Genomic DNA, 19782 nt, shown 5'->3' on the forward strand with positions numbered 1-19782 from the left:
ATCTAAGCCTACACCATTGAGCATATTCCTCACTTTCTCTATTAATGTCTTATTCATTCTTTCTACAACTTCTCTAGCTCTAAAAAAAATTCTTCACCATAGTTCATTCTCAAAAACTTTTTCTTCTCCATTTGAATCTCCACCAAAGCCACTCTCAACATCTTGCAGACTTCAAATTTTTGTTTAAGTAACACCCTTGATTTTCTAGAGAAATCGTTTTTAAATGACACATAATAAAAGGATTTCCTTAGTAATCATCAGATGAACATATATGACTCAACATATGAACTGAAGCAAAAACAAAAAGCTCTTTTTCACCTCACTGCGAAAAAAACTCTGCTTCAAGAAACTCCTTTTCTCAGTGCATATTACAGTTAGCAAAAAGCATACAGAGGATGAATCAGACACCCCGCATTAACCACACTGCCAGCTCGAATATGTCTTCACACACTTTTTAAAAAGACTCACTTAAGCTTATCGCACAGCTCAATTCCCATTTTCATATGCCTCTAGTTCAAACACAAAAACTATGCTCTACCCTTAAGTTTCAGTGCTTGCCCACCAAAAACGATCCCCAAACCTTTTTTCATTTTTCAAACATATCCTTTTTTTTCATCAACACACACTTGTCCATCTCTGATGAAGGAATTGTATTACATATGTTCAATACTGCCTTTCAACTAAAAAAATGAAAATTTCTTGTAATACTTCTGCTAAACTTCCCGTCCTTTGTAGCACCGCTGCTTTTTACAGTGTAAGGAGAAAAAAAATTCGCCTGATTTTGGACCATAAGACGACAACATCACTTCAAAAGAAAAATAGCTCAACTCCAACAGCCGACAAAAACAGACAGAATACGCTTCTTCAGGAAAACTTCCACCAGCTACATAAAAAAAATCTTCTATGTGAAGCGGCAGAAAACAAAGAGTCGACAAGCTATCAAACATATTACTCGCTCTTGATACCCAGTATTTGTAAGAAAAACGATAAGATAAACTCACGAATCTTGTGAATCTGGGCAATAGTAGCAACTGTTTCCTTAAATATACGAGCTCAAAAAAAAACATCTCCTGCAACAACAAGGTTCTGCCATATCTGTTCCTACAAACTTCCATTCAACCAATAACATGCACATATATAAAACATTTTCGAACTTCCATATACGATTATGTGTTCAGAACACACATCTCATCAAATTCATGACATAACTTGAACACAGATGTGTGCCAGCTGTTTGTAAAGAACAGGTTTTGTAAACACAGAAAATCCTTCCAACGTAGCATCTAAAAATATGAACACCACAGAAATGAGCTAAAGTCAAATGATGGAGTGTCAAGCTGATTTGGCCAAACAAGTCAGCAAGCAAGTAGACAGCCAAGTCAAGCAGACAACCAGATAGCTCAACTAGACAGGCAGGAAGCTCAACCAAGCAGGCAAGAAGCTCAAACAAATAGGTAAGCAGCTCAAGCTCACAAATAGGAAGCTCAACACTTAGACATCAATGACAAAACATCCAACACTCTTGTGCCAGTATTGAGTTATTGACTATAATACTTGGGACTCAATGCAAAGGCAAGGAGACACAATGGAGCAATCCTTTTGTTCCATCACTCCACAACGATTTGCTATAGTTCTTTGACGAATGTTTCTTCGAGATATTGCTCTTTTTCATTTATGATGGCATTCATCTTCCCAATCATTGAATCAATGCCATCATATACCTCACATAAACAAGGCATGTCCATGTCAGTATAAAATCATGTTCACTATAGGCTCAGTGAAACTCAAAAGGTACTTAGCACAATCCCACTAAGTGTCACCTAGTATCATTCTCTTAATGTTTGCTGCCTATTTCAATCCTTGATGGGCTTCAACGAGTCCTCTACATGTTTCACCTCTCTGTCCAATAAGGAAGTACACACCTTATTATAACCAAGGCCCTTGAACCTCTTTGGAGCCTAATTAATTGATCTCACCATTTTTTGCCGATAAGGTGAGTGAACAACATTAAATGCCAATACATTACCATAGATACATCTAGATATGTCTTGCTCAGCAATCTCTCTACCCTCATTGTGAAATATTGTTTCCAACGATCCCTTTGCTCTCTTATGTGTCACAGGTTGTTCTTAAGGTACAGACAAGAATGGATGGCCCTCTATAGGTTCAATATTGGAAGATGATGGAGAGGCATTCGATCCTTTCTTAGTCTTTGCCAAAGGATGAGCAACTGTAGATTGTTTCCCTACTGCTTCATCTGCTTTTTCTTGCTCTTAAATATATGCCAATACGTGTGCCTCTACCAAAAGGCCTTTACCTTTTGGCATGCCTAGACAAAATTTGATGCCTTGCAAGGGGTAAAGCACAAATGTACTTTCACTCAACTGTATGAGCTCTTATATCGTGCTTTGCAATGAGAACAAATCCAAACAAAACCTCCTCCACCTAGAAGTTCTTCTACTTCTACCATTTCCACATATTTCCAAAGTGAAGAGTGTGGGTCTGTTTTAAAGTGAGGTTGGCTCACAAAGCTAGCACTTGCCATTTTAATGCCTAACACAAGTAATTATATAAACGGCGTGGATAGGCACAAAGCCACAAACCAAAATGGAAAAATAAAACAAAATTGAAGAGTTCATTTCAATTTGTAAACAAATACAAGGAAAAACTTAAAAAGCAACAAAAAGTTAAAAACCTACCTCTTTTGTTGAAATCTTCCTCTTCAATGTCTTTGAGAACAAATCAAAACTTGCAACCGCATAGGAATGGCACAAGAACCAGCTTCAAGTATACAAAAATCAATCTTCAACTTTCTTTGAGCAACCGCAAGCAAAAAAAAAAGTTCAGCAATGGAGGAAAATGGTTTTGTTTTTCATTCTATTGAGCATAATGAAATACGTTTTACCTTTGATGTTTTTGGTGGTCAAATTAGGGTTGGTGGGTCGAATTGGTTTTTGGCAAAAAAGAAAAAAATAAATTAAAAAATGGCTAAATTCAGCCCAGGTTGGGCCGTACAAGTGTTTGCGGGTGAAAATTCTGTCTAGGTCTGTCCGGGTTCTGCAAATTCAAAGCCCCAGATTGTGGAGTGGACCCTACCTGAACCCGCATCATACTGAAACTGAACCCGTACCCATTTCAAACCAGACCAGGACCCAGTAACATAGCTCTAGTACTAATACTAAATGAAAGGAAATAAATCTAATCTAAAACAAAAGAGTTAAACAAGAGAGTTGCAAAATCTAAAACAATTTTAACAAAATAACAATAGATTTACACAAGATATAGTCTAGACAACCGTTTCAAGAAAGCCCCAACAAACAATAGCACCATTCTATTTATATTCATAGTAAAAGGATTACAATTACATTACAAATGTAGTTTCTATTAAAGAGATCTTCAATTTTGTCTATAGCGGATCCGATAGCATGTGCTTGTCAAAAAAAAAACCATGTTGTACTCCATCCCAAACATCCAACATATGAGTAAAGGAAAACTAGGAAACCACAGATGATTTCCCAAAACCATGGGGTCAAAACCAAGAGCCAATCCATAATCAAATTAGTCCAAGTTGGACCCGTGCTCCTGCCCCATCCACCCCAATGAATTTATCCTCACAACATAGAATGTAACACTCCTAATGGAGAAACTTCACCCCTACAATCAAGGGGATCAACCAATCAACCCAAGCACTCCATGTTGAACCGATAAAACCTCTTATATACATTTTATAAGATGCCTTGCACAACTAAAAATAGTAAGTCAGAGATGCACCACCTAGACTAACCGCAACCCCCAACTTCAATGCTCTCTTAAATCCATCTTAAGATGTATTCCAAGAGGCAAGATGTGCCATAGATGGAATATCATGGAATCCTCGAAGGGTGGTAACCCATTCCATCTTATTACTTGCAATCACTTGGTCAAAACTTGAAAATATCTGTAATTGTCTTGCAATGATTGACAAGTATAGTTACTGTTATAAGACACTTGTAAAGTGGCTTTGGTTACAGTATGTTTAGATGATTTTCTCAAGCTACCATCTTTCCCCACTATGTCTTAGTGGAAAATCTTCTTGAAGCTATTCAATACGGTCTATTCCAAAAGCTGTAAAGAAAGGCATCAAAAAGAGGCTTTATATATATTGAAAGTGTTCACTCATTCGGTTTACTTTTGGGAGAATAATATAACTCTATTGAGATCTCATTTTGACCCCAACAGTACCTATGACAGTCTCAATGTAATTGGCAATTAGAAATAAATCAGAAAAACGTTAAAGTTCATCAGTACATTTTCTTGAGAATGGCAGATTCCCCAATGATAAAGCTGTATGTTTCTAGTAATAGATTTACATGTTCTCTCTTGTAGTGGATATGAGCCTCAACATTGTAAGTAGATCCAGGAAATTGTCCATTCATATTCCAGTCTACCTAGAACATTCAAGTGTCAATAATTGTTCTCACTCTTGAAGAGCAAGAAAAGCCGTTTCACATTGAAGTTGTAGGGTATTCTTGACTTCCAGAACTAACTTTTTACACTACGGATTGCATCACTTTTTTCATCTTGCTTTCAGCATGTAAATATATGTCTCATTGTCTAAAATTTACCAGTTATGAATATCGGTAGATTTTATATATCCAGAACTAACATACACATCACAACTAGAGAAAAGAAATGGCCTATTCAATTGTCCTTTCACTTTGGACCAGACAAGAAAAGAAAGAGAAGCTCTATATGCATAGTAGCAGAAATGGCCTAACTGTTATTCCTTACACTTCTACTAACATAAAATCTTTAAAAAAGTATACCTGTGCAGCATATGTGAAATTGAAGGGAACTTTGGAACACAAATTTATAGGACCCTGTAATTTTAACTGCATATGGACTCATGCTTCTACCAATAAACATACAGAAAACAATCACATGATAATCAAAATTTGCTCAATATAAATATTAAAATCAAGAGAACATAGACAGTGCATAAGCATACATACTCCAGTATTACTAAAATGGCAGATATTTCTCTTAAGGAATCAGAAAAATAGAAGTAACCCTATATTTATACCTTAAATGCCAAAAGGGCATGAACAAAAAAACTGAATAACAGAAAAACTGAAGCATGGAGGTAACCACAAAAAAGGGTCTGACCTTAATGTTTTGACATGATGATATGCAGTTTGAGATATATGTGTGGATAAACTGTGTAGGGAGGTCAACTGCAGTTGTGAGCCTATTAACAACCTCCATCGAATGCAGGCTCATGTCCATATTGACAAGCACTTTGAAATAGCTGATAACAAAATTTTGCATATAAGATAACCTATAAAAATGCATTATTTTCTTGACGGGTATGATATTAGAAACCTTCAAACAATGTAATGTGAAGTATAAAGCATACTCTGCTATTTGAACAGAATTCATTAGCTTCAGAAGTACTTCAACAGCAATTATAGGATTGTTCTCGACCAACTCCTGAAACAGTAAGTACAAAACAGAATTCCAACTTTATTTATAACATAGAACAACAGTTGTCGAGTTAGTTATATGCATCTCTAGTGAATTATAAAAGCATTCAGAATTCATTGCTTGAATTTAACAATTTGACAAAAAAAAAATGTAATTGCTTACCGGAAGACGACGAGGAGATAACCCACAGTGATAAACAAGTTTTGGATCAGCTTCAAGCTCCAAAAGGACTTCCTGTAAAGAAGCATCACAAGTTGGGAAAACTTGGTAAGTATTTTATATTCAAGAAAAATAATTTATGGGTCCATTTACTTGACGTGAATACTACATCCTCCTCTCTACACATCAAGATATAAAAACAAGAAGCATGCTATCAAAGTGTTTAAGATAAATGCATTTTGGGGAATAGACAAAATTTTGTTCATGGATACTGTGAAACAAAAACTGATTGACAATAGGTTACTTGATAATCAAACTCCCCAGAGATATCCAAGGTAGAACACTCTAGATGTGTTGCATGCAGAAGCAATTTTTATAATGATCTAAAACAACAAATAACATTTAGATAATGATGCATAGGACAGATAAAAAGAACTAGAACAGAATAATTTTATTAATCTGTAACTTTAGTACATAAAATGCTCAAGTGGGATGTGTTTGATTGTCTGTCTTCCACTAGCTGTGTCTATCTTCTCATAATTTATGGTATGTTGGCTATCTAGATATTTGTGCATGATACTACAAATCTGCAAATGCTCAAGAACATTTATGAAAGATGAAACAGTTGCTATTACATGTGTGACCCCTCACTCCATGTCAGTTAAGATGAGTCACAACAAAATGGACTGGTCAAACATATCCTACAGGGTACTGCCCCACACTACATGGGGTGCTGTCCCTTGGGTCATATGACAAACACCAACCCTGTAAGGATGAAGGCAGCAACACTGTTGGCACTTTTCTGTACCACACGTTGTGAAGTCACCTTAGCAGTTTGATCTTAAGGTGTCCAAAACCCTGCCAAAGCCAATAATGAAGATTATGTAAGGCTTGGAATACAATTGGATTATGCTACATCTTATTTGCCCATGGTCACCCTGCACTAGTAGAAATGTATGTGCAATATTTGGTAACCTTTGAAGCATAGTTGAAAAACTTGTATTCAACAATAACTTGGCTGACCCAAAAAGATTCAAAAACTCTGATTCAAGCAATAACTCGACAAATTTTCAAAAAAATTAACACATAAATTTGTAAAAAAACCCTTCAAAAACATGCATACAGCTGAATTTCAAGAATATCTTACTAATTTTCTTCATATATAAATCAAAACTAGAGTTCAACAGTAAATACAAATCATAGACCAAAAAACAAATTCAATAAATATCAAGTTTCATAGTTAATTATCTATCAATTTCTTCAACATATAATGCTCAAAAAAGTTTGTCAGTGTGTAGGTGTCCTCAAACGAGATGGTCCTATTGTAGCTTCTTATTGAAGAACAATATCAACCTCAACAAAAGCATGTTGTGAATGCAATAAACCTCCACTGATGTCTCACCTTTTCCCTCCTCACATATTACTATTTGAAATTTCAACTTGCCATGCTACCACATCCCTCTTCCAAATCAGCCATATCATTCTCAGTTATCAACAGTTCCATATTATCAACAATCCACTCAAACTATGGATCAAAGTCATCAAATTCAAACACTTCATGTGTCTCCTAGCCTTGTACCTACTTTGAATGCAACCGAAGGTTGAGATGCACATGAACAGTCATTCAGGCACTGTCGATTCAATTCATTGCACTTTTTAGTATGAATAGTCATGAAAACACTCCAATTGTGCTCACAACTAAAAACACTACAAGGCTGAGACAAAATGCAGATGGCAAGACTTTGAAGATTAAATGTTGTTGCAAGAAAAAGTACAACTTTGAAAGGATTTTAATTTTAGAAAAAGTATAATTTAAGGTAAACAATAAACAGTCATCTTTTTTTACCTGGCTGCAAAGTGGCTGCATCAAGGTGAAGCAAACAAACTCCCCTTCACCCCCTTATAAATTTGTGAGTCATCATGTATGATGTCTCTAAGATTCTTGTCAAGGACCAAGCTCTCCATACACATGTTGAGACCATACATAACCTCCTTGTTTGCTATGAATGAACCAAAGGAGAAAAAATTGGGGTTCAAAGAATAAGCAGTGACATGACTATGTTGATTGAGTTGTGTGTTCCACCTCCAATCAATAATGTATCAAATGGGTCCATATGTGTTTCTACTGGACCCATAAAAATGTTGAATCACCTATTTGGCCCTGTCCCTAGCCTCACATAGATATCCCATGTATATTTTATCCCCATCAACCAACTGTAGAACCCTAACCAATGATTTTGATACCTAAAACAAAAGAGCATATAAAAATGAAAATCAGAAAATTAAACTAAATGAGAAGTTTTTTTTAAAATAAAATCAGTAAATTAAAATATCAGAAATTTACAAAATTAACAAATTGTAACATTATAAAATTTATTAAAAAAGAAATACGATATTTTTATCAAAATCTTAAGTATCCCTACACATATTTGGCATAGATATAATCAAAAATGGTCTTCACAAATCTTTCAACTTCTATATTCCCAAAATAAGGACTCTACAACCACCTTTCACTCAAAAACATGCGCTTGAGGTTGAGCAATACAGTTGGAATAATCATGTGACTCTTAAACATGCAAAGCTCCTTGCCATCAATGTGGTCCCTCGTGAGATTCAAGGCCCATGCATGGTTGTAACTTTGTAAGTGTATTTATCAACATACCTCACATCTTCCACCACTTTCTTCACCCAACTAAGTTTCTCAATATCCTCAAGAAGAAAACAAATGCAGGATGTCTCTTCTTTAGAAGTTTACCAACACATGTAGTTGGATTGTCTGTCTCTATCTAGACAACATTCTCCACTTCCAACTCCTTCACCACCTCATCCAACAAATTGCACAAGGTCTTGATATGCTTTACTCCACTTAAGGCATCAACCAACTTCAAGAAAACTAATAGTCCCCTAAAGCCACAAGGAACTTGATTAAGGTGCCGTTGCAGCCCTTCATTTTCCAATTATTCTTATTCATCTACTAGTAGATTTGTGTTATTGACCACATCCAACAATAATGGCCCACTCAACTCATAATGGCTCAATGCCTTGAACACTTTCTCAACCATAGTCAATGCAATGAGCAATGACCAACTACTCATAATAAGGAATCATCACAACATCAAAAATAGTGTTGTTATAGTACCAAAATTTAGTACATTCCAACTTCACCTCATGCTACAATTCCCTATTCCATGCAATACCTTCAAGGAAAGGTTGCATATTAGGAGTGTTACAAAGGGCAAAAAAAATAGAACTACAACTGCCATTAGAACCTAATCCCCATATTTATGGCCCAATGGAAGAAGTATGAAAAACAACTCGTATACGTGGCCCAATGGGATTTATTATCATACTTATAGATGCCAGTTTCTTTTCAAAAAAGTTAAAAACAAATTCAAGAAGAACAGAAAAAAATTAACCAAACGCTAGAAGCTAACAAAAAACATTTGGAATGAAGGCAAAACAAAAAACTCAAAATGTGTTAAAACCACTTCTACTAAATAGTTTTCAACAAGCTTTTCCAATGTTTCTCATTATTTTTTTGCAATAACTGACCATAGTGTTATTCTGTAAGTTGAGAGCCATTTCAACACACAAGTGGCATGAGTTTTCCACGAGAGCCTGTGAGGGAAGCAAGTTTTGCATCTATATTTGGAAGCCACAAAACTCTAGAAATGGTTTGGGAATACCACAAACAGTAAAAAAGGAATCAGCATTACTGCAGTCCATGAGAATGGGCTTGCTAGTATCACTGGAGTTGTAATTAGAAAATCCACATGGATCATTTGAGATTCTATATTTCTGTATCTTTCACTTACCAAGATGGCTTAATTGTAGCATATCAAATTAAAATCAGACTGAATTTAGAGCTCTCAATTCTTTTGAATTTGGTGTTGAAGATTTGAAAACCTTCCTATATTTAGAATTTAAAAACAAAACAAAAGGAAGAAAAGGGGAACTGGTGTTCAGCATTTATTGGATGGGTTAAAAAGAAAGTCAACTAGGGCTTCCTCTCGTATCAAAGATCAAGGGAATAACAAACTAAGCTATAGTTTACCTAATGCCAGGTGTCATCTTAGTCTAGGTTAGGCTTTTGGTTATGTTACCATGCTTTGTCTGAGGTCTAGATTATTTTCAGGATCATCAAAACCATATCTATCTATATAGATAGGTCCTGTTTGTCTATTGTATGATGTAAGTAATATAATGAAAACAAGCAGGACTACAGGGCAATCTGCTTTCCTTCGTATTTGCCCATTTTTCTATAAAAAAAAATTTGGGGCAATATAATTACCCTTTTCAGGACCCATCGACTAAAAATGATCTAACTTATCAATATATAAGAAAAAAACGTTGCCCATTTTTTTCTGATATATTGATGGTATTTTATATCATGCACCAGAACTGGCATATTCTATTTACAACAAACTGATAATATGACATTCCATTAGAAATTTGATACATTTTTATTTTGCTAATTACTGTATGGCAATACTTGAAAGATATATCCCATACTGGGAGGTAGGTGCACTTGCCCAAATAATGGATGACTTATTGTAAGTGTAAATAAGCTGTTAATCTTTGTAGAAACCTTACATTGAGCACTTCCTTTTCAATGGAAAATAGAATGCTAGACTATGTTGCTTTGTGAAAAATATTTAAAACAATGGTGAAAGCGGAGTACTGTTTGATATTTGAAGCCTGTTCACAATGAAAATGAGGAAAGCAAATAGAAGAGATGTCTATTATCATCAAACAGGTCAAAAATCTGAGTGGAAATTCTTTTTGTTAACAATATTCAATCTTTGATCAGCCAACAGCTTACAGATACGAATGGAAAAAGTTGATACATGAAACCTCCTTGCTTTACAAAGATACTACATACGAAGCAGACACCTATGACTTTCAGAAATACATGCTGAGATGCAAATTTCTTCAACTAGAACTTCCTGACAAAAGACTTGCTATATCTTTAGGGTGCCAGGCTGCAGCATTCAGTATCTAATTTTTGCCTTGTTCGTTCCACAATCCATTAAAGTACATGCCCATATTTTAGTATAAAGTATTAGCATGGAAGGTCCAACTTAGCATGGAAGGTCCATGAATGGCCAGATAAAAGACCAACACTGTATTTCTCATTCCATATATAGCATGCAGACCGTCTCAGCTGTAAGAATGGGATGCCAAAGAACATCAATAATCAATCAAAAAACTGTAGGCCAACTACACTATGCAACTTGAATCAAATAATATTGATTTAAACAGAAATGAGAAAATATAAATTGCAGGAAGATACTGTTGCAATCTCACATTTCTACTTTCTAGTGCCATGGAAATAAACTAAAAATATTCAATCCCCAATTCCAACTTGAATGTAAACTTGCAGCCACTATATTATCTGACTCAAGTAAAACAGTCGTGATGTTCTACAACCTTTAATGAAGCATAAATGCTTCTACCTCTTGCTGTGCAGGTGCAAGTGCTCCCTTTAATGCTCTGATTATCAAATCCCTAACAGCAGCTCCACGACTAGTGTCAGCACACATGCTATAATCCCAGAGCAGTTCGTGGTTGTTCTCAGGTGTCAACCACACTAACTGTATAAAATGATAACCACATAGAAAAGGATCAATCACCTTCCAGGAAAAAGCAAACACCAAGCATTCATTAATCAATTAAAGCTATCAAGTGAATCCAAATTCCTGCCTCTCCATCTTGTTCTGGAAGTATAGGTGGGACTGGTCTGATCCATGGCGGTTCAAATCCTTGAATTGATACATTCTGAACCAGACCAGCTGCAGCTGCATCTCTGTTTCCACCACCTATTCGATGTTCACTTAATGGAGTGGGATCATCAAGCCTGTTAAGTAAGGAGAATTCATTAAATTAAAATTTTCGGACATTGAATTGTGTCAGTCTCTTTATAATAGGAAACATAATCCTAAAGAAAAAATTTAGTCTGCTGATGAACTTGGCTCACACAGAGGAATTTCCTTCAACAAAATATTGTAGTAAGATGTGATAAGAAAAGCATACTCAGGTGCATCAGCATCACAGCCATTTGGTACATCTGGATCTCGGATTACATTTTTGGTGGCTGCACTCTTAAAGTAACTTTTATATGGTTCTCCTGGTAGCTTATCAGAAAAATGTCTAAGCAGTTGTTCATGAGACAAGAATGTCTGCATTAATCAGATAACAATTTAATCACAATTTGAAATATCATTGTCACATATCCTTAAATGCAACAATGTCAACAAACAAGACATGATAACATATTGCACATAACACTTATTCTCCAGATAAAATCATGAGTGATTAGCAAAGCATCTTTACCTGTGAATTTGGATCACAAGTCTTGATGTACTCAGCTGCAGTTTGACTGGAAATCTGTGCACGCAAAGTGTGAAAGTTCAAATATATGACAGATATTGGAACTTTGACTGTTGACAGCAGGTAGTGAAACCTAACTACAAAAAAACATTAAAAAATTGAACCATAGTGGCTACAATGTGATATTTTAATTGAATGTAATGTATATACAAATATGCCCTACTGCTGCAAAAATTTACATCTTTTAAGTTTGTTTTCAAGAATTAAATAGTTCAGTTAGAAAAGAAAACCATTTATGTGCAACTGATCTTTTAGCATGGGATGTGCCCCATTAACTACTGAAAAAGTAGTCATGAAAATAAAACAGTGGTTACCTTTTGAATTATCTAACTCAATCAAATGACAGAATATGAATACATAGACCGGCATGAATCAAAATCAAATTCAACTTAAACCCCAAACACAAACCATGGTTCTTTCAGATGGTGGTGTTTTGGGGCCACATTACAAATGAAAGATTATCAAACATTTTCATCTTTGATGACCAAGACTTCCATACTCGGGTCAAAATTGTGCTGGGGGACGAATACATTAAGGCCGAATTCCAATGCCGCATAAATGCGGATATTGTCTATATGTTCCTTGCTTGGTGCCTCAAGCTGGAGTTGAGGAGCATTGTTAACTGGGTGAACCCACAATAGTGGGTTACACTTTTTTGGACGAAGAAATTGCACTCGTTTGTCCAAAACATAATTTTTACCACTTTTGATTGAATGCCATGTTCGATCAGACCAAAAAAATGATTCGAGCGAACGTATTATTTTAAATACATTCGATCGAATATAAAATTATTAAAAAAGGGGGTTCGATCGAACATAGAACATGGGTTCGATCAAACCCCATGGGATTCAATAGAACATATGTTCTATCGAACCCGCTTGCTAGAGATCTCCCCCCAAACTCTCGTGGTTTCTGCAAATTTTTGGCCTTCGAAGCTCAAATTGGGGGCTCAAATGGATGAATTTTGACAAACCCAAATGCATGATAGTAGTACTCGAAACAAGCTTTCCAATGATTATTATTTTAATACATACTGAGTTTATTAAGATTTATTTTTTTTGGTTAACTAAACATAGGTTTCACACCAAACATCAACTTCTGAGTTCAACACTTATGGAAAAATAGTAAACAAGTGAAAAAAAAATCTGAAAAATATTTACGCACTAGGTATTGAAGTCCTCTTTCCAACCAAAAAAAAAATGATTTTCATTACATATACAACAAGTTATGTGCGACCAAATGGACATATGTCAAAATTACAGTTAACTCAGCTTCAAAACTTAATAAGATATGAAACATTGAAGATAATGTTACAAAACCAATCGCAAACACTAGATGTGGATGTTAAAAAACTAAATTCGAAAGAATCACGTTCATATCTATTATAGAAAAAAAGTTATGCTTGACCAAGTGAGTATCACTCTTTAAAAATGTTGTTTTTTGTTAAAAACTAGTTTTCGAGGGAGATAGAAAAATGGAAGCAAATTGATTCCAAAAATTATCAAAAAAAATATTTTTAGAATCTACACACAAAATGACACAAATCACTAGTTCATATCATCTACAAACTACAGTTTAGCAGTAATAGGTGTCTGAATCTGAAGTTTTTTTCTGAAAATGAATATTGCAGTGTCAAAGTTGGCAAAAAAGTGTAACCCACTATTGTGGGTTCACCCAACTGGATAATCAAGAGTTGTGTAAGAAAAGAATGGTTGCAGGGGCTGGAAAGATTTTTAGGAATGGCATGAGATAAGGAAGGGTTTGTATGTCCAAGAGGAGATTGGATACATGTAAGTGAATTTGCCCCACCCCTAAGGCCGTTTTTACTCTGAAGTGAAAACTACAATAAGGAGGTTCGAAGGGCCTCTACGCAGATTGGTTTGCATGGGGTGAAGGCTTACATCAAATCCTGGAAGGCACAAGAAATCCGGGCTGAACTTGCCAAATGGGTACTGTTGTGACCATTTCACACATCGCCCCATTGCAAATGGGGACCCTTGCTTTTTTTTGCTTTTTAGGGTTTGTTTTTTGGTCTTTTAGGGTTTTGTTAGTTAGCCTTTGCATTTTGAGTGTTGTCGGGGAGATCAATAGGATAGCAGGTCCTGAAAATTTGGCTAAGTCTGAAAGTCCTGATCTTGAAATTTGGCTAAGTCTGGAATGTCCTGAAAATTTGGCTAAGTCTGAAAGTCCTGATCCTGAAATTTGGCTAAGTCTGGAATGTCCTGATCCTGAAATTTGACTAAGTCTGGAAACTGAAAAACCTCAAAAAACTAGATTTTGCTATATAACTCCTGGAGATCTGAAACCACTCTCAAACATCCTGAAAGTATATATGGAATACACTTATACTTAAATGTTATATTCCATTAAAATTGTCCTGATAGAGAGTTCGAAAAGTCAAATTTCGCTCCTGTCCTTCACTGACGATCCAGAGCGAATTTCGCTCCTGTCCCTCTCCAAGGGTCCAAGGCGAATCGCTCATGTCCCTCACCAAGGGTCCAGAGCGAAAAAGCTTAGTGGAGTCATTCCTAACCTTGTTTGGACAAATTGAGACATCAAAGGCATGATGGAGGACAAAATGAATGTGATAGAGCATCCAGACTTGATTAAGGACGATGAAATGATGAAGTATTTGTCTAGAAAGGTAAATTCGCTCCTGTCCCTCACCAAGGGACCAGAGTGATTTTATTCATATACACATTTTTAGACCTTGTTTGGACTCGAACTTTTATTCATGGCGTGTAAAGAGATGATATTTTCCTCAGCGAAGGAAATTTGAAGTGAAAAGTAAAAAGATTTGGCCCTGAGAGCAAAAATCGCTCCTGTCCCTCACTGAAGGACCGGAGCTTGAATTCCAATTTCGCATTATCCTTGCAAGATTTAAGTGGTTTCGCGATTTGAGGAGGTCAAGGGAAGTATGTTTTGCCCGTTGAATATAACTTAAGTACGCCACAATGAAGAAAATCGGCCTAAGTAACAAGTTCGCCCCTGTCCCTCTCCAAGGGACCAAGGTGACTGGCTAGGGCGCTCCTGTCCCTCTCCAAGGGACCAGAGCGATTTTCCCTCAAGACAAGATTCGGGCAAGAGAAAAACAAGTTTTACGTTTGAGGTGGGTGAAGGAAGACGCAATCGATCCATTGAAGATAATTTTCGAAGCTAGCAAAGGACGGATAAGCTTGGATTTGCAAAATAGCTCCTGTCCCTCACCAAGGGACCAAGGCGAAAATGCTTTAAAGTGCACTCATTTCAAAGATCGAATAAATTGAACTCGAAATTCTAAGTAAAAATGCCATCTTGGACGTCAAAAATGAGGTCTTGGACGTAAAAAACAAGAAGTGTGAGGTCTAGAATGAGATCGCTCCTGTCCCTCACCAAGGGACCAGAGCGATCTTGTTAATAGCCATTATTTTTCATGATTGGGCGCCAAATATCCTTCAAATTACATTAAATGCCAGATTCGATAAAAACTTGAAATATTTAATTAAGATGGCATTTAATAATAACGTATGGGCATTTAATAATTAATTTAGGCCTTTAAAAAATCGAAGTTTTTAATTACAAAGGCATTTAATTAATTATTATTAAATTAAATTTAAGAAAGGGAGCGCTTGGGTATTATTTTAATGTTTTTTGTAAGGTCGGCCCCCTCTTCTATTAAATTTTATTTATTTTTTTGGGCCTATTTTCCAAGTCGGCCTAGGGGCAACTATCAAGATGAGCGCCTATATAAGAGAGGTGTGTTGAGCGATTTTAATCCATCATTCACTCATCATTTCAAATGCGATTTGGAAGGGCAAAGAAGAAGTGCGAAATCTAGCTGGAGTGGAGCAAGTTTCTACAAAATGTGGAGACTAAGGAAGGCGAAATTCATCTTGAAGGCCATTAGAGAGGCATATTTCTTGCTAGTTTGGAGGATAATTTCCAAATTTTGAAGACATTTGAAGGCGAATTTCCAGATCTTGAAGAGGCTAGTGGAAGATGGAGTTCTTTTCCAAGCTAAAGGGGGGGCGCATTTTGCTAAAGGGAGTCTTGATCTACATTTTGCCTAGCAAATTCTCCTATTTTTGCATCATTTTTTAGATTTAATTCTCAAGTGGAGGTATGGCGTAATCACCTTGGCACCATTTTTGAAGATTTAAATTTTGCTTTGAAAATCCTAAATTAGGAAATGATAACTCAAGATTTATCATGAAGTTTCCTAACTAAAATCTTGAATCTTCCTTTTAAAGTTTAATTTTTAGATTTCAAGATATATTACTAATTTTGAAATGTTGTGTAGGTATCAAGATGGCGACTCCAAAGCCCGGAGGATCTACAAGTCGGCAGGATCTCATCAAGGACGATCAAGCACGGACAAGGACGACCTTCTTCGATCCAACCTAGCATAGACAAGGACGGCCTTCTTTGGACTAACGTCATCAAGGACGACCTTCTTCAATCCAGCCTAGCATAGACAAGGACGGCCTTCTTTGGACTAACGTCATCAAGGGCGACCTCTTCCAATCCAGCATTCCAAGGCGAGGTACATCATCATCCTGCAAATCAAGGACACAAGAAGTCAAAGCAAAGGGTTACTTGAAGAAGTAGATAGTTCCAGATGAATTAATTAAAGCTAGCTTCTCAACAACATCAATTTGAATATCTACCAAGTTACAAGTGTCAGACGAGGTGGCATCCTAGTCATCACTTCTCCAGTCAGTGTGGTCCACCTCAGCATGTCCAGATTCAATGTACCTAACTCATGGAAGGTGGCGCAAACTCCGATGTACCTACCCCAGCTATTCGTTGGTCGAATTTTCTAGAGAGGACATGTGTCCAGGCAATACAATTTTATCATTGGTCAAGCATTAAATGTTATGTAATGGTTGTAACAAACCCTAATTAGGGTTTTCATTGTAAAATCTTGGCCATTGATCTCGAATTGATCTAAGTCATCGAATTGTATTGAGGGCACTATATAAGCCCTGGCATTTCATTTTGTAAAGGGGATAGTTAGAGTTAGAATATAGTTAGAAGCAGTTGGAAGTATTAGAATAGCAATTAGAGTAGAGTAGAGAGAGAAGGCAAAGATTGTTGCCAAGATGTTGTTGTAAAAGACTTGTAACTTCATTGGAGAAATGGTGAAATTTATGGGTCGATTCAACAATTTGCATGGTCTTTATACTTCTCATGTTTGATTTTATGATTAGATGAGTGGAAGAAATGTGCTTGATTGATGGTGAAATTCGTATATCCATACTACTAGCAGTTTGTTGATTGCAGACTTGCCTTGCGTAGTCAACTGGAATCATTCAGCTTAAGCTTAACTTCAGTTGTCGCTTCTTGATCGATATGCATCAACCTGATGGTGTCTATGCCTGCAGTGATGATTTGAATATCATAAAGCTTTCCTTCAAAGATCGCACTAACCTTGTGGAGATGTTCCTATGATGTCAAAACAAGACTTAGTTAGAATTTCATCAAAGATCATTCATTGCTCTTACATTCTTAGTGTTAGGATTAGATCCTTTCCTCCCCCTCATCTTTTTTCCTTTTTTCAAATCTAAGCTAGTGAAAATCCTGTGTTCCAGCAATATTCAAAGCAAATCAGAAGTTCAGGCATCAAATGTAAGTCCCCTTGTGATTCCAGCAAATCACATCATACCACAGAGAGCTTATCCACACGTAGAGACCCTACATACAAGAACCTTGGAGTCATCTTGATTGATCCTTTTTCGCGATATCTTCAGCAATCAGAGGCTTTATTCAAGAGAGGATAAGCTACCCTTCGGTATTTTATTCTGTGTTTGATAGTGTACAAAATACACGTCAACAGGTACCACGCAGTATATTTCCGGCTATAAAGACGATTGAATCTCCCCCAAAACGCAAGCAGGGTCATGTTGACGTGTATTTTGTACACAGCCTAACACAGAATAAAATACCCAAGGGTACCTTATCCTCTCTTGAATAAAGTTTCCGAATGCTGAAGATATCGCGAAAAGGATCAATCGGAGAAACTTCAAGGTTCTTGTATGTAGGGTCTCTACGTGTGGATAAGCTCCAGTGGTATGATGTGATTTGCTGGAATCACAAGGGGACTTACATTTGATGCCTGAACTTCTGATTTGCTTTGAATATTGCTGGAACACAGGCTCTTGCTAGCTTAGATTTGGAAAAAATGGAAAAAGGATGAGGGCGAAGAGAGGATCTAATCCTAATACTAAGAATGTAGGAGCAATGATTGATCTTTGATGAAACTCTAACTAGGTCTTGTTTTGACATCGCAGGACCATCTCCACAAGGCTAGTGCGATCTTCGAAGGGAAGCTTTATGATGTTCAAATCATCACTGCAGGCATAGACACCATCAGGTTGATGCATATCAATGAAGAAGCGACAATTGAAGTTACGCTTAAGCTGAATGATTCCAATTGACTACACAAGGCAAGTCTGCAATCAACAAACTGCTAGTAGTATGGATATGCGAATTTCACCATCAATCAAGCATATTTCTTCCACTCATCTAATAACATGAAATCAAATATGAGAAGTATAAAGACCATGCAAATTGTCGAATCGACCCATAAATTTCACCATTTCTTCAATGAAGTTACAAGTCTTTTACAACAACATCTTGGCAACAATCTTTGCCTTCTCCCTCTACTCTACTCTAATTGCTATTCTATTTCTATCTTCTAACTATTTTCAACTCTCTAACTATTATCTAACTATTGCTAATTACCTTTACAAAATGAAATGCCAGGGCTTATATAGTGCCCTCAATACAATTCGATGGCTTAGATCAATTCGAGATCAATGGCCAAGATTCAACAATGAAAACCCTAATTAGGGTTTGTTACAACCATTACATAACATTTAATGCTTTGACCAATGATAAAATTGTATTGCTTGGACACATGTCCTCTCTAGAAAATTCGACCAATGAATAGCCGGGGTAGGTACATCGGAGTTTGTGCCACCTTCCGTGAGTTAGGTACATTGAATCTGGACATGCTGAGGTGGACCACACTGACTGGAGAAGTGATGACTAGGATGCCACCTCGTCTGACACTTGTAACTTGGTAAATATTCAACTTGGTGTTGTTGAGAAGCTAGCTTTAATTAATTCATCTGGAACTATCTGCTTCTTCAACGAACCCTTGTTCTAACTTCTTGTGTCCTTGATGTGCAGGACGACTGTTGTACCTTGCCTTGAAACGCTGGATTGGAGGAGGCCGCCCTTGTCCTTGCTTGATCGTCCTTGATCTGGCTTGATTTTCCTTGAGGAGAACCTTCCGACTTGTAAATCCTTTGAGCTTGGGAGTCGCCATCTTGATACCTACACAACATTTCAAAATTAGTAACATGTTTTGCAACGTGGAAATATAAACTAGAAAGACGATTTAAGTTTTAAATTAGGAAACCTCATGATAAATCTTTGAATTATCATTTCCTAAATTTAACTAAATCACTTGAGATTGAAAATTCAAAATTCAAAATTGAGACTAGGAGAATCTCGCCATACCTCCACTTGGGAATTAACTCTAAGAAAAGATGCAAAATTAAGCAAGTTTGCTAGGCAAAATGTGGATCGAAGTCTTCAAAATGTGCTTCTTCTATCAACTTCACCACTTCTAGCCTTCAACGTCTTGAGGAAAATTCGCTCCACCTCTAGCCTTCAACTCGCACTCCTTCTTGGACCAGATTTCGCACTCCTTTATTGCTCCTTCAAAATCGCACTTGGACAAATGATTGAAAGATGGATTAACATGCTCAACACACCCCTCCT

The 19782-nt window shown here is 36.5% G+C and overlaps 1 protein-coding gene across 5 annotated transcripts in view; it reads right to left on the reverse strand.

Moving 5' to 3' along the window:
* Positions 1-19782, reverse strand: part of LOC131073788 (uncharacterized) — a 98890-nt gene that overhangs the window by 8711 nt on the left and 70397 nt on the right. For all 5 annotated transcript variants that reach the window (XM_058010293.2, XM_058010292.2, XM_059217092.1 and 2 more), the window contains exons 4-10: positions 11956-12009; positions 11656-11801; positions 11326-11479; positions 11079-11216; positions 5626-5697; positions 5396-5469; positions 5146-5287 (exon numbers count right to left, since the gene is read on the reverse strand). In XM_058010293.2, the coding sequence (XP_057866276.2) occupies positions 5146-5287; positions 5396-5469; positions 5626-5697; positions 11079-11216; positions 11326-11479; positions 11656-11801; positions 11956-12009 (780 nt within the window). The remainder of the gene's footprint in view (positions 1-5145; positions 5288-5395; positions 5470-5625; positions 5698-11078; positions 11217-11325; positions 11480-11655; positions 11802-11955; positions 12010-19782) is intronic.

Source organism: Cryptomeria japonica, chromosome 1 (assembly GCF_030272615.1).
Source record: "Cryptomeria japonica chromosome 1, Sugi_1.0, whole genome shotgun sequence".
Taxonomy (NCBI): Eukaryota; Viridiplantae; Streptophyta; class Pinopsida; order Cupressales; family Cupressaceae; genus Cryptomeria; species Cryptomeria japonica.